At 47.1% G+C, this 13736-nt stretch overlaps 2 protein-coding genes across 2 annotated transcripts in view; one reads left to right on the top strand and one right to left on the bottom strand.

Annotated features, from left to right (window-relative positions):
• ITIH5 (inter-alpha-trypsin inhibitor heavy chain family member 5) overlaps positions 1-3710 on the top strand; it is a 52834-nt gene extending 49124 nt beyond the window's left edge. The window contains 2 exon segments of the mRNA XM_025213184.1: positions 881-3466; positions 3503-3710. Of these exon segments, the coding sequence (XP_025068969.1) occupies positions 881-1173 (293 nt within the window). The 3' untranslated portion in view covers positions 1174-3466; positions 3503-3710.
• A 2426-nt stretch (positions 3711-6136) lies between these two features.
• Positions 6137-13736, bottom strand: part of LOC102387646 (store-operated calcium entry regulator STIMATE-like) — a 59133-nt gene continuing 51533 nt past the window's right edge. The window contains exon 8 of the mRNA XM_006016321.1: positions 6137-6820. Within this exon, the coding sequence (XP_006016383.1) occupies positions 6707-6820 (114 nt within the window). The 3' untranslated portion in view covers positions 6137-6706. The remainder of the gene's footprint in view (positions 6821-13736) is intronic.

Here is a 13736-nt window from a genome sequence, read left to right on the forward strand (position 1 = left end):
TTCTGCAGAGCAGGAAAAAAAAATTAAAGACTTAAAATCCATTTGGCCAGAAAGGATACATGTAAGGAGGACTCCACAGTGATGAGGAGGGTGCTCAGCTGTGGCAGGAGTATGTATAAAACTGGTATTTTAAAAGAAAGTGGCAGCCACCAGTGCATTGTGTGTGGGAGATGATCTACTGGGTGTGCTCGGAGGGCAGGTACTGCAGTGGGCCCCTCGGGGAAGGAATAGGCAGAGGAAAACCCCTAGCTTCTGCATCCCAGGCAGGCTTAGGGCTGAGCCGCTCAGCCCTGGGAAGGTCGCAAAATGCTTCCGGACGTGCACGATCAGCACAACTTGTAAACCGAGGCACCTCTGGGATCAGACAGCAGCTCACCAGAGGCAGTCAGGTTTGCAACTTTGAATTTAGGGAGCATTTTAAGTCCCACTTCAGGCATCTAAGACCCTTTTTTGGGCTCTGATATGAAGGTGCCTACTCCAGGTCACACCTGCAGGCTTTTCCAGGGCAGGAAATGGAAACCTAAGGCTCCCAGGTTGCAGGGAGCATCCTCGGTGCTGTCCTCTGTGCATTGCCTTTCGAGAGCTTTGCCCACAGATGGGAATCTGAGGTTTACTAGTTCTAGCAGCTCGGGGAGTTTTCCTTTCGCTCAAGTGGCAGAGACCTGTGCATTTGGAAATGAAGCAGCCTTGTGGTCCCCGTTGTCTCATCCCCAGCCCCACTGCTAGGTGTGTGAGATTTGCAAGAGAAAAAGAGAATGTAGATCCTTCCTAGCATCATCCCGGTGTTTACAAAAGATAAAAATAAAGGTGGACAGTATTGAAAAGAAAAATCAGGCACCAAGCACCCACTTCAGTAAGTAAATTGAACCTTTCCTTGCAGGTCAATTCTTGTACCATGAGGTTAAACTTGCCCAGGACCCTCCAGGCAAAAGTGCTCAGCTGCTCGGTCAGAACCAAACAGAAGAGCCGAAGCCAGGCCCTGGGAATACCCTGAAGGTGAAAGGTCGCCTGGTTCCTGTTGTGCGGAAGCAGAGGAAGATCTATAATGGGCAGCAGGAAGTCAACTGTTGGTTTGCCAAGAACAATGCAGACAAGCTGATCGATGGGGTCTACAAGGATTATCTGGCTTCTCATCCTTTCGATACAGGAACTGGCGTTGGGATGAGTCACTGACTGTGAGGGCAGATCGCACTGATTGCACCAGCGCGTGTAGCATCGTTTGCCCTGCAAGAGCCTCTCGCGCTGGGTGGGGCTTTTTTTTTTCTTGGTGCTCAAGCTTTTCCCTCTGGAAATCTGCTGCCTCTCTTCTGTGCTGGAAGAACGTGGGTTGAGTCCTGGGAATGTGGGGGTGAGGCTTTGCATGCAAAGAGGCCAGCACTTTCCTGATGGGCAGGGATGGAGGGGGAAGAAGGGAGCAGGTATTGTTGAATTCAACAGTGCAGAGAGAAGCTGGGGTAGAAATAAATCAATCCCCCTGCGGTGCTGTGCAATATCCACCAGTGGATGGCTCATCGCACACAGCTAGGTACAACTTGTAGAGGACAATGCTTGAGGTGGGATAAGACAAAGTGATCTCATTGACTGCGGAGATGATCTGGAGCACCACTCGATTCAACCATTGATGCTTTTGGGTAAGGGGCAGGAGCATGTGTTGAAAGAAACCCAGGGGCAGCAAAGGGTTAAACAAACCATGCAGCCGCATTGCGGCCTTGCTTTCTTGGCCATCACTACCTGGTCTGGGATTGTTGGGAAGAATGAAATTCTATCCCAGGGGATCTCAAGCAGAGCATACCCTTGCATGGCTTATTGCTGTTGGACTGCAGCCGTGCTCTGGATGGTAACTCTGTCCAAACCAATGACAGTGACAGCGTAAGCTCCATCTCTCATAGCACCTTGGCTAAGCAGTCCTTCAGCTGTGGTTTTAAAACCATGTTCTTTCCTTCCTCCAAAAAGCTCCTGCATGGGCATCCAACACACAGCTCAGCTGCTTCATTACAGTACTAGGCATCACCTCTATTTAATGGAAAAGTTTTAAGCTCTCTGGACACTAGGAATCCAATGACCACAGCGCGTGTCCTCACTCCTGTATTTACAGAGACTCCTCTAGCAACCGTTACAGTCAGAGCTCCTTGGGAAAGAAAGCAGCTCAAAGGGTGGAGGGGCGAACCACGATCTTCATTTCTAATCCCCAAATGCCTATCCTTCAAACAGTCCTCTCCTCTCCTGCACAGACAAGGCGGTTTGGAAGGCAAGGTTATGAATCAGGCAAGACACCCCCACTGCAGGTGCCTGAAAGCACAGGGAGCCAGTCCAAAGGACTAGCTTGAGATCTATTTAAAAATATGAAGCATCATTTAATAAAGCTGCACATCAGCCACCAGGGAGATCTTATACTAGTAAAATGCTGCCAGAGACGACTCCAGCAATTAGAGACATATTTGTGCAGGAAGCCAAAGCTGAGCTAATGTATTCTCTCTTTCTGGGACTCAAAAAGGGAAGGGAGCATGTGTGGAAGCATCTTTTAAAACAGCCAAATAGTTGTCATCTGGAAAAAGAGCAGAGGAACAGCTTTGAGATTTAGCAATGCAGGCGCACACACTGCTGGTCTTTTTGCTCACCATGTATTTTGCAGAAAAAGTCACCATAGTCTGGCATCTACAGCATCCTTCAGCTGCAAGATCTGCCATTGATCCTGTGTTGTGCAGATGCATTATACACACATTTAAGCTTTGCATTTTGGTGAATTTTCATACTCGTTACAGGAAAACAGGCCTGGCTTTGATTAAAAATTTCCTAAGACCAAGCTCAGCCAGGGTACCTCAAGTGCCAAGAGTTTGCGCCAAAGTTAGTGCTTTGTAATGAAAGCAGAATTCACGGCCCTAGGCACAGAAACAATCTTCTCCAGGGAGCTGGTTGCAACCCAGGCAGACTTTTGAGTGCTGCCTCCCACCCTAATCCTCAAGCCAGGATTGCCACATAAGCTACCATAGGTCTGACACTTGTGACCAGTATCTATTTTGGAGAAAGAAAAAAACACCCCTGCTGTTTGACTGGTGGGAGGCCTGGGTGTGGGCTAAGGCACGGACCTCCTGCAAGCTGGCCCAACAACCTAAGCTGAGAGTCCTGCAGCAGGTACACGGAGGGAGAATATCGAAGGGAATGGGCAACTGCTGGTTAAACTGGTTTCTGCCCTGAAAAGGTGGCAGGAATACATAGGCTGCTTTACATCCTGCACTCAGCTGGCTGTTTTACTTGGAGTTGGTTGTCTGGATACCGGTGAAGCTGCAGAAAGAACATCCCCAAGGGAATCAAGCACTTTTGCACTGCACGTGTTGCCAAGAGGTTTCCCTACCAAGTTCCCACTCCTCACCCTGGTTCAACACCTTAAGGAGAGAGCTTGGTCTTCCACCACTGTGCCAGGTGGTAGGAAATGCACAGTCCATTGAGGGCAGCATTTTTATGATAGGTGTAGATTTTTTTTTTTTTTTTTTTTTTTTGGTAGCTGTAGATTTTTTTATTTTTATTTTTATTTTTTTTTTACTCTGGGTTACAGTGCGCTCCTCTATGCACACAAGTTCCCAGGCACAGAAAGGGACTTTTATTCTCAGTGAAATACAGCTTCACTCCATGCAGCCGCCATGAGGGCACCTTGGTGTTCTGGGTAACATGGGTCCACTTATCCATTTTCATAATAAATATTTTACAGTGAACATGGAGGTAAAGTTTTTATTTGGTGTAGAAGCAGCACAAGCTTGGCCACAGGCCCAATGCAGGCCTGTTTCACATGACAGAATAGACCGAGGTCTAGCTCATGTGGCAGACCAGCCGCACACCCCTTCTCCCCCAACAGACCCTTAGATCACCAATAACGAACACTAAGCCAGAGGGATCCTGGTGGAAATGTGCTTCGAAAAACAGCCAAATGCCATCCTGTAGCAGCATCTTTAAGCAGAGTCTAGTCCACAGGTATAGAAAACCCATTGTGCAAAACATCTCCCGTCCGCAAGGGGACATTTATCCTCTAGTCTACACAGTCTTGCATTTCATTCACTACAAGATCTGAGCCAGCTGCTTCAGTGGATTGAACATTAAGATGGGTCATAAATTGTTCTACCTGGTGAAGTATGTGCAGGGGAGGTTTTTTTGTTTTTTTTTTTGCAGGGGTGGAGCAGGAGAAAACGAGTTAAATAAAAGATCTCTAGGTATTTAAACATTAGTGGAAAAGCCTGTGTAGTGACTAGATTTCTCTGAAGGAGGATAAAGGATCTTATAACAGGACTTGGGTAAAACTACTGTACTGTTTAAAGGGGAGGTATTTTCTTATTAAAGCTTTAAAATCTTCTAAAGGAGGTAGGGGTTTAGGTTGTAGCTGTGTTGGTCTAAGGACATAGGCAGACAAGGTTCCTTGGGTAAATTTGCTTAATAAATATTCTCCAACTATTTGGGGTGGTCTAATAAAAGATATCAAATTCACCCAAGGAACCTTGTCTGTCTAAAGGAGGTACAAACTTGACAACACAGGATGGCAATCAGCTTGTCCCCTATCCCAAGTCCTTATTCTTCAGGAGGTTTCCCTATATTATATGGCTAGAAGGAGCCCTGAACTTCTCTCCATCCTTTCCACCTCCATTTCATTTGGGAGCCTTAAAAGAAAAAGAAAAAAAAAAAAAAAAAAAGTGGGAGCAATCCCAAGACGGGGTGTTGCTGACCATGGCAGTGACCCTTGAGATAAGATTAAGCACCGGCATACAACACATCCACATTTTCCTGCGAGTGTTTGCACACCATGGGCAAAGTCAAGGGAAAGGAGTGCATGCAAGCATCTTGTATGCCTATAGGGTGCTTTGCTAAAGAATAAAGTGCATCGAGGGGTCCAACTTCTGCTGCTCCATGAAATTCTCAACTAGCAGCATAAAAAACGCATATTTGCAAAAAGTCTTGCCGCAGGTCTCTCCTGCAGCCCGAAAATTTAGCTTCCACTCAACTTGTGCACCGTCATACAATGCACAAGTTGCACAGGGGAAGCAGCTTGATGCACTTCATTGTGTGTCATATAAAATATTAATACACCATGCCAGTCTACCAGGGCATGTTTGGTTTTTCACCAAAATGAGCTCTTGCAAAGTGCTATTTTGGCCACCTGGATTAAGATGAACCCAAACCCCTGCCACATCCAGACCTCACGATTTTGGCACAGCTCTGTTCTGAACGGTTTTCAACTCAGCCATGCGTGCCTTCGTGGAAGGGATCACATACTGTAATTGGCACCTTTAGTCTCTTATGTTTGTAAACCACGTTGGCATTTTGAACCTCACATGGTCCTGACCTTTCATGACTTGGCCTTAAAAGGTTCATTTAAAAAAAAAACAAAAAAACCCAAAAAAAACGGGAGGGGAAGCAAGTTTGGGCTTGCACTTCAAAATCCTCAGTAAAGAGACACTTTACGAGCTTCAGTAAGTCATAGGGAGCTGTTTTGTATCCAGCAAAAAATCATTAGGCACTGCTGAGGGCACAGCATTTTGGAGGATCAAGGAGGGTGCTCCAAACCCCCCCCCCCCCCCCCCACCCCAGTCTCCCATTGGCTCCAGAGTCTTCCTTAGGAGTGCTGGTATTTTAGTTGAAAAACCAGGTCCCAAACACCCCTCAGTAGAGCATGCAGCAGCACAGCCACATCACTTGTTCTCCCCTGGTGTGCAGTGCAGCATTTACTCAAAGCCACACCTGCTGTTGCGTTTCTGTGCAAGGCGGCAGATCAAGGAAGTGCATTTGAAGCCGAAGGTAGCAAAGCCTGGGAAAACCCTTCAGGTCCTCCCTGGAAGTCCTTTCTGGTCTCAGCCAGACACAAAAAGCCCCATCTCCTGAACAGATGAGCTTTGCCATAGGCAGCAGGTTGTTAAGATATATCACTCTCCCCCTCACATCCCTTCCTGACACCACTGGCTCAAGGGACTTCAGATTTTTTTTGTTCAGAGAAATCGGAGAGCCACGACCAACCTCACAATGACTCCAGTTCAGTCATGACATTGCAGGACAAGCTTCAAGTCAGTGGAAGATGGGGATTAAGAAAAATGCAACTAGTTTACCAATAACTGTGCTGCGAGGGCCTGACAAGTACAAGAATGCTTCAACCATAAAGCAATTTCAAAAATCAGGCTTTTATTACCATCCGTATAAAACAGTAAAAAGAAAAACCAAACAGACACCCATGTCATTCACTGGTCCAATCAGCCTTATCCCCCAAAAAGGACATTTAAATACATTTTTACAAAGTCAAGTCATGTCAAGTATCTGTGCATATAAAAAGTGGCCCAGTAGAGCTAATACATGATAAAGATCTCTTCTTATAAAAAGATTGAGCTTTCCTTTATGCCTCAGTCCTGACAAACTACAAACCAGCTGGCCAGCCAGAGAAATGCAACTATTAATTCTACCCTTGCTGTGCTTGGGAGACAAATACAGGTACGGGCACTATGTATACACAGTGCCAGCCACCATACCAGGCAGCAAGAATGCAGAATGTACAAATACATCATTGGGGGAAAAAAAGTAACTTCTCAAAAGGTCCATCGGGGTAGCGTTAGTATATGGTCTCCATTCACGGGTACAAGAGACTATCACGCCTACCCAGCCCTCTGGCAGAGTTCAACAACAGCTTTCACTATTTTCTTTGTTGGCACTTTCTCCGTTTCACTTGATTTCCAGCTGGTTAAATGACCACCTGGTAGCCCGCCTGCCTCACTTTCGGCTTGGTCCCTTGGAGCCTAGAGATGTCCCGGTCGCTTTCAGGATGGTCAAAATCCAAGTCCGCGGAGAGCAACACCTGCAGAGACAAGAATGGAGAGACTGTTGACCAAGGACTCGCGCTTCATGGCTACACAGCTGGTGTATAATTGCAGCTGCATCGCACCAAATGCCTTTTAAACTGGACGTACCATAGGCAACATCTCCTAAAAGACAGCTCACTGGAAGATAAAAAGATTCATCAGTGACCATACAGAGCCACCCTCACTTTGCCCTATGATCAAGAGATTCAAGCCTCCCCAGTCAAAGTGATACAAAGGCGCAAAGTCCGAGCTTAATCCCCGCTCAGTGCATTCTTTCCAGTTAGAGCTGGGCATCCATCCCGTCTATGCAGTGCAGAGATAGTCAAGCTGGTTCAAATACAGGAAGCAAAATAGCTGCGGTTAGTACAGCACTCCAACCAGACCGGTTAGCTTTGCCAGACCACCTTGCCTGTACTGATGCAGCTCTCCTTTGTTCAGATCCAGCTTGGGTACCTCTGCATAGCACTTTGTTGGCCATCTGTAGACATCCCCTTAGATCCTGCAAGGGGTAGTTGCAATCCAGTGGCATTTGCAGCTCAAAGTGGAAGAGTTAAGCTAAAAAGGCAGATTGGATCAGTTCAGACGCAAATCTGTCAGCTAGACAGCTTACATATCAGTCACCAACCACCCACTGAGAGCCAGAAACCTCTGAAGAACAAGCACCACTTACTAAAGAAGAAAACCACTTCTTACCCAGCTTTACTGAAAGCCTCCCATTTCTGCATTGGCCACATCTTACCCTGCTTAGCTTTAGATAGCAAACAAGACTCCAGTCCATGTCCAATACGTATTGCCATATTTTCTTGCCCCCAAAGTCAGCCCCCCAAAATTGGGTGCGTATATTAAAGCAGGGAAGCGGATTTTCTGCCTAAAACAGACACCATGCTTCGACTCCAGCTCCACAGTGCAGTAGCCATGGGCTTAGTATTCAGACAGCTGAGGGAATTAATAGATTTAATGGCTCATTGTTCTTCATTCCAGATGTGCTAACAATTGTCTACCGTTTCTAACAGTCTTGCTGTTCCACTCATCAAGCATGCCTTTCTTTTAGCTGTGTGCTAACATCTCCTGATCCATCTCCTATTTCACAGCTTTAGAGACTCTGTAGCTCTTTTGCAAATCAGAGATCCACTCATGGGAACCAGTCTTTAGCAGCAGCGAAGGCTTCAGAGAGGGCAAGTCATCTGAAGGCTAGGCTCTACCCCTGCTCTATGCCACCATAACTCCATTATGGAAGAAATCTTTTTCTTCATTCAGCCTTTCAAAAGGTGCACATTATATTCAGAGGTATATTGCATATGAGAGTTACGGTACTTCATCATTAGGAATCCCGACACGATGCATCCAATTCTGACATGCTTTCTTCCAAGTATCAAAGCCAAAGGAGGTCTTGCCTGTATTGCTGTGTTTTGAGACATGGTTAAACATGCTGCCTGATAGTTGAGGAATAAGGCTTCTTCCTAGTCCTGGATATCAGCTATGATGGGGGAAGGGAGGGAGGGTGTGGGTCTCTGGCTGTAGATATTCCAGTGCACACATATGGCAAACGTAAGGCGTGTTCCTTTGCAACCATACAGGCTGCACCTCAGGGCCAACAACCATGGCAACAGGAAGACTAAACAGGAAAACACACAGAAAACTGCAATGAATCACTATCTTTCAAAAGTGACGGAGGGGCTGGAGGGAGAGGGCTCCCTTGCACAGCCTGCCCTGGACTCCCTCGATTGATTTTGCAAACTAAAGCAAAGCTAACCGTGTCCCATAAACATGAGAAAAGTACAGCAGTGGGAAGTATGGTAAAACCCCCCCCACTATGCACTGGAAAATATGGAAAGAGTATTTTATAATACAACATTTCAGCGGGGGACAAGTCTCCCTTGCTGTGTTGCAAGGTGAAGTGTGGCATGGCTGGGGGCTATGGAACTTGAAAGCAAACAGCTGGCTAGGCCAGGTGTCATTTGTCACAAAAAGCTGTCCCCTTCCAGAGGTAAAAGCATCAATTTGCACACAGCCTAGACAGGTATGTTGGAGGCCAGCCCCAAGACTCTCCAGGCATCCTGCTTTACTGCTTAGTATGGCAAGGACCCTCTGAACTAGCATCCCAGACTGGTTTTGGGAACTTCACTGCTGTAATTGCAGCATCTTGACATCTACCTCACAGGGCTGCTGGCCTGCACCCGGAGGGCTCAAGCTAGCCTGGGCTTGAAGTCCCCAACCCATCTACTCTGCAGCAAGGTTTCAGACAGACACCTGTGCCAAGACATTCCCTTTGGCAGACTCCTGGAAAGGCAACTTTCTCCCACCACTGAAAATCCTGGAGCATCACGGTGCCAAGAGCCATGGGATAGGTCCCCAAACACACACGGTACATGTAAAGAGCTGCATTAGCCCTCTACTGGAAGAGATTTAAGAGGAGGATGGATAGTACAGATTCACAGGAGTTTAGGGCTCGAAGGGACCTTGTCATCCATCAGGACGGGTCAAGAACAGGAGGTGTCCATCATGAACAGGATGAACCGATTAGGTGCAGCAGAAGATTTATAATAACGGACCTAGAGCACAGGGCAACAGCACCACCCCAGTACTACCCCAGGCCCTTTGATTTTCATCAGCAGGCTGGATCCCAGTCCAAGAACCATGCCTTAAATAGATCACTGTGTCACAAGAATGGAGAATATAAGGTGCAACGTGGATCATCAATAATCAGAATATAGCTGAGAGGTTACTTATACCACGATGCAAATAAAAACAGCTACCTTAGGTTTTGTTCTCTAGTCTGTCAGCCCAGTTAGCCCTTCTTTTGTATCAAGTGAAGTTAGCACTTGTGAAAAAACTAGCAGCTCACTCATTCATTCTTTCATTTAATCTCCCTCTCTCCGTCCCAGTTGGATCTGAAATACCTTTGTGAAGTTCATTAGGACCCCAACTCTGTGTTATTAATAGAAACCTGGCATAAGTCAGTACATGGAAAGCTATGGAGGCTGGGAGGGGGTGATGAGACTGGTTCAGACGCACAAACCAGAAGTGTCATGATAGCCACATGGTCCATTAGACTCATGGCATGATCCCTCATCAGTCCCAACATTAACCAATGAAACAACATCCAGAGGCACATTCAAGGGTCATTTGAGAAAAGACTTCCTGCACAGACAATTTGAAAAAGAGTGCAAAAGCAAGGTCGGATGGGTGTACTTTCAGCTTAGCTCTTTAGTCTGCCATGTGCCCTTGGGTACAGCCACCAACCCAGCGAGATCAAATGAACATTAAAGGGCTTTAAAAAAAAAAAAATCCAACTTTTTTTTTTTCTTTTTTTTTTTTCCCCCCCCAGTGAAAACAAGAGAACAATGGTGCCATTGATATGGTTTACTGGCACTTGCATAGGAGGCGGCAGAGAGATTTTAGCTGAGGCTGGAATACAGGAATCCTTCATTCAAGCCTGCATGTCCCTCAAGTCTTCTGCAATTCAACATATGCAAGGCACCGGCACACAGCACAGTGTGTTCAGACGGGAGGGGAAGGAACTTCACAAGGGACTGAAGGAAAGAGCCTGCTGGAAGCCCTTCCCAGTTGGAAGCTTTTTGAATTTAAAAAAGATAAAACAGCACAGAAAGAAAATTCAATTCATACCAGAGGACAAAAGTCACTCCTGGAAGTGTTCCAGGCTATAATGCAATCCTTGCTCCTCTTCACAGCCCCACACACCATTTCTATAGCTCAGCAGTAGAGAAGAGGACCTGGACAGGCACAGGGGTGGCTCACAGACTCACTGGACAGCAGGACTCGGGATCTTCCAGCAAGTCACTGCTTCCACTTCAGTAGCAGGATTGCTGGTTGGGGCTTTGCAAGCAGTGATGTTAGCCCTTTAGATGGTTTAGGTGCTTTCACTCCAGCCATAGAGACTGTGCTACAGTGTCCTTAGCAGGTTAAGAGCAGCAGCTCCATTTTATATATACAAGCCCCTTCTGAGCTCAAATGCAACAGGAATGAAACCCTTCATTGTGGAGATAGAGGGGTGAAATTCAAGTAAGCCACGTAATGGGGGTTGTTGGCGCCTTATCCGAGACGGCCCTGATGAATGCTGATAAACTCACAGGCACTTTGTACTTGGCAGAGCTGGCCTGCAATACTCAGCATCCCCCTCCCCCTCCTCAATTAGCTACCAGCAGCCAGGGAAGGAATTATCTTGGTCAAACAAGCAGAACACATGCACCACTGACTATCCATACAGGGGGAGAAATCCCAACCAAATCCTAGCTCCAAAAGTCTAGATACAAGATACCCACTAGCCACTGCAACTATGGGCCTTGGACACATTAAAGAGATAACCCAGATGGCCAATTTAAAAAGTTAAGGGAACTGCTTGCAATGTGGAAATGCAGCAATATCACCGGACACAAGGCTGTGAAGAAGTTTAATGGAGAACATCAAAGCCAAGTACAGGCAGTTAAAAAGCCTGAGGCTGAATTGATTCAGTCCTCACAGGTTAGTCTAAGCTGCACACACTGAACCGATAAGCAAGTGAACAGACATTCATATTTGATTCCAGAAATGCAGCCACAGGCTTGCAGTGGCCCAGGCCAGAAGCTGGGGGGCGCTAGAGCATGCCTCCCTGCTGGAGCAGACAGCTTGGACCAAGGCTAGTTTGCCCAGCCTACGAGGGCGGGTTTGTGGGGAAGGTGTAGAGCATCCTGGGAGACAGGGCGGCCGAGTTAACTTGAATCTGGAGGGGAGCTAGAACAGAAGTCCAATAAACCGATTTAACCTAAATCAGTTAAGTCTGATACTACATCCATCTAGGTTGATACCTTAAACCGGGTTCGGACATTTTGGAAGCAGTTTGTGCACTGAACTTCTGTTGGAGATGGGTTCCAGATTTAAACTGGTTTCCAACCACTTATACCAGTTTGTGTGCAATTTCTGTCCCCAGAGACAGAAGTCTGAGGTCTTGAAGATCATTACATTTATACTATCTGCCCATTTGGGCACGAATACTGGTGCAGCCAGTTGACCAGCAGACAGCTTGTGCAGTTTTGTGCTGTATGTGAAGGAGCAAGGTCAAAATGAAGGCAGCAAGCCTGCCAGAGCTCTAGTAAGACAATACCCAAAATGCCAAGTTAAAGCCACTTCCTAACTGCAACACCAGAGACAGTAGAGCAGGAAGGTTACAAGTCAAGCCAACAGAAGTTATTTGGATGTTAGAGGTCAGCTTAGTCTTTCCTTTGAGTCGGAGCTAATGTTTCTGAACATGTAAAAAGAGGGGGGAGAAGGAGATGAGCGGGGGGTGGGGTGGAGTCAAATACTTGAAACCTATAAAAGCCATAGTAAGATGAGAAATTGGAAAGGAAGCAACTGCAAAGCCTTCCCTACAGCAAGATTTATTCAGCTGTGACCATTTCAAAGAGAAAAAAAAACACCCCACCACAGAAGCCATTACTTGGTTATTGGAAAATGCAAGGAGAAACCCTGCAATAGCTGGGATTTCATAGACATTAGGGCTGGAAGGGACCTCGGAAGATCGAGTCCAGCCCCCCACCCAAAGGGCAGGAAGTCAGCTGGGGTCATAGGATCCCAGCAAGATGAGCATCCAGTTTGCTCTTGAAGGTGTTCAATGTGGGCGCTTGAACCACCTCCGGTGGCAGGCTGTTCCAGACCTTGGGGGCTCGGACAGTAAAGAAATTCTTCCTTATGTCCAGCCTGAAACGATCTTGAAGTAGTTTATGACCATTCGACCTAGTCGCCATCCCTTGGGGCGCTCTGGTGAACAAACGTTCCCCCAGATGCTGGTGGTCACCCCTGATAAACTTGTAGGTGGCCATCAGATCACCCCTGAGCCTGCGCTTTTCCAGGCTAAAGAGCCCCAGGGCTCTCAGCCTGTCGTCGTAAGGTCTGTTTTCCTGACCTCTGATCATGCGCGTGGCTCTTCTCTGGACTCTCTCAAGCTTCTCCACATCCTTTTTGAATTGTGGAGCCCAAAACTGGACACAGTACTCCAGCTGCGGCCTCACTAAGGCCGAGTACAGGGGGAGAATGACGTCCCGGGATTTGCTTGAGAAGCATCTATGGATGCAAGCCAGCATTTTGGTCGCTTTACTAGCCGCCGCATCGCATTGCAGGCTCATGTTCATCTTGTGGTCAATGATGACCCCCGAGTCTCTTTCTTGCATAGTGCTAGCCAACGTAGCACGGCCAAGCCTATAAGGATGCTGCGGGTTTTTCTTCCCAAGGTGGAGAACCTTGCATTTATCGGCGTTGAACACCATCAGATTCTCGTCCGCCCACTTGCTGAGCCTGTCCAGGGATATGGTAGGGACCTACTTAACTCGCGACAGGATGGCCATTTTCACAGCTTTGTCTCAGCACAAAGAGCCCATTTCGCAGGCATTTTGCAGTGGCCCTGCTCCTCGGTGCCAATTGGCAGAGGGACAAGGGGCTAGTTGCCATCTTGACTGCTGAACGCCTTGACTGGTACCCTCTTCATGATGCAGCCCACCTGGGAGGGAAAGGCACCCAGTTGGCAGGACAAGACCCACCCAGGAAGGGGAAGAAATAAAAAGCTTTAAAAAAAAAAAAAAATTATGTAAGTTTTCTTCCCCCTATACCCACCCTGCAGATTTTGCAGGAAACACTAGGTTTCATAGTTTCCACAAAACCATGATTCCCTAGATATGGACTGCCTCAAGAAGGGTTTCTTCACTACCACAGTCATGGTTGGTTTCCAGATGCGACTGGCAGCACCGGCAGTGTTGGCGAACAGCAGCCCTCCACCCTGGAACGGCTAATAGCACCATCATACCTCCGTTTTCAGCCACTCTTAGGTTAGGGACTCTTATCTGCTACAAAATAAAAGGGATTAGCTGTGCCACAAGTTGGAGGTTTACAATCAGATCTTTCTAACCTGAGAACTGGGGGGGG

Source organism: Alligator sinensis, unplaced genomic scaffold (assembly GCF_000455745.1).
Source record: "Alligator sinensis unplaced genomic scaffold, ASM45574v1 scaffold268_1, whole genome shotgun sequence".
NCBI lineage: Eukaryota > Metazoa > Chordata > Crocodylia > Alligatoridae > Alligator > Alligator sinensis.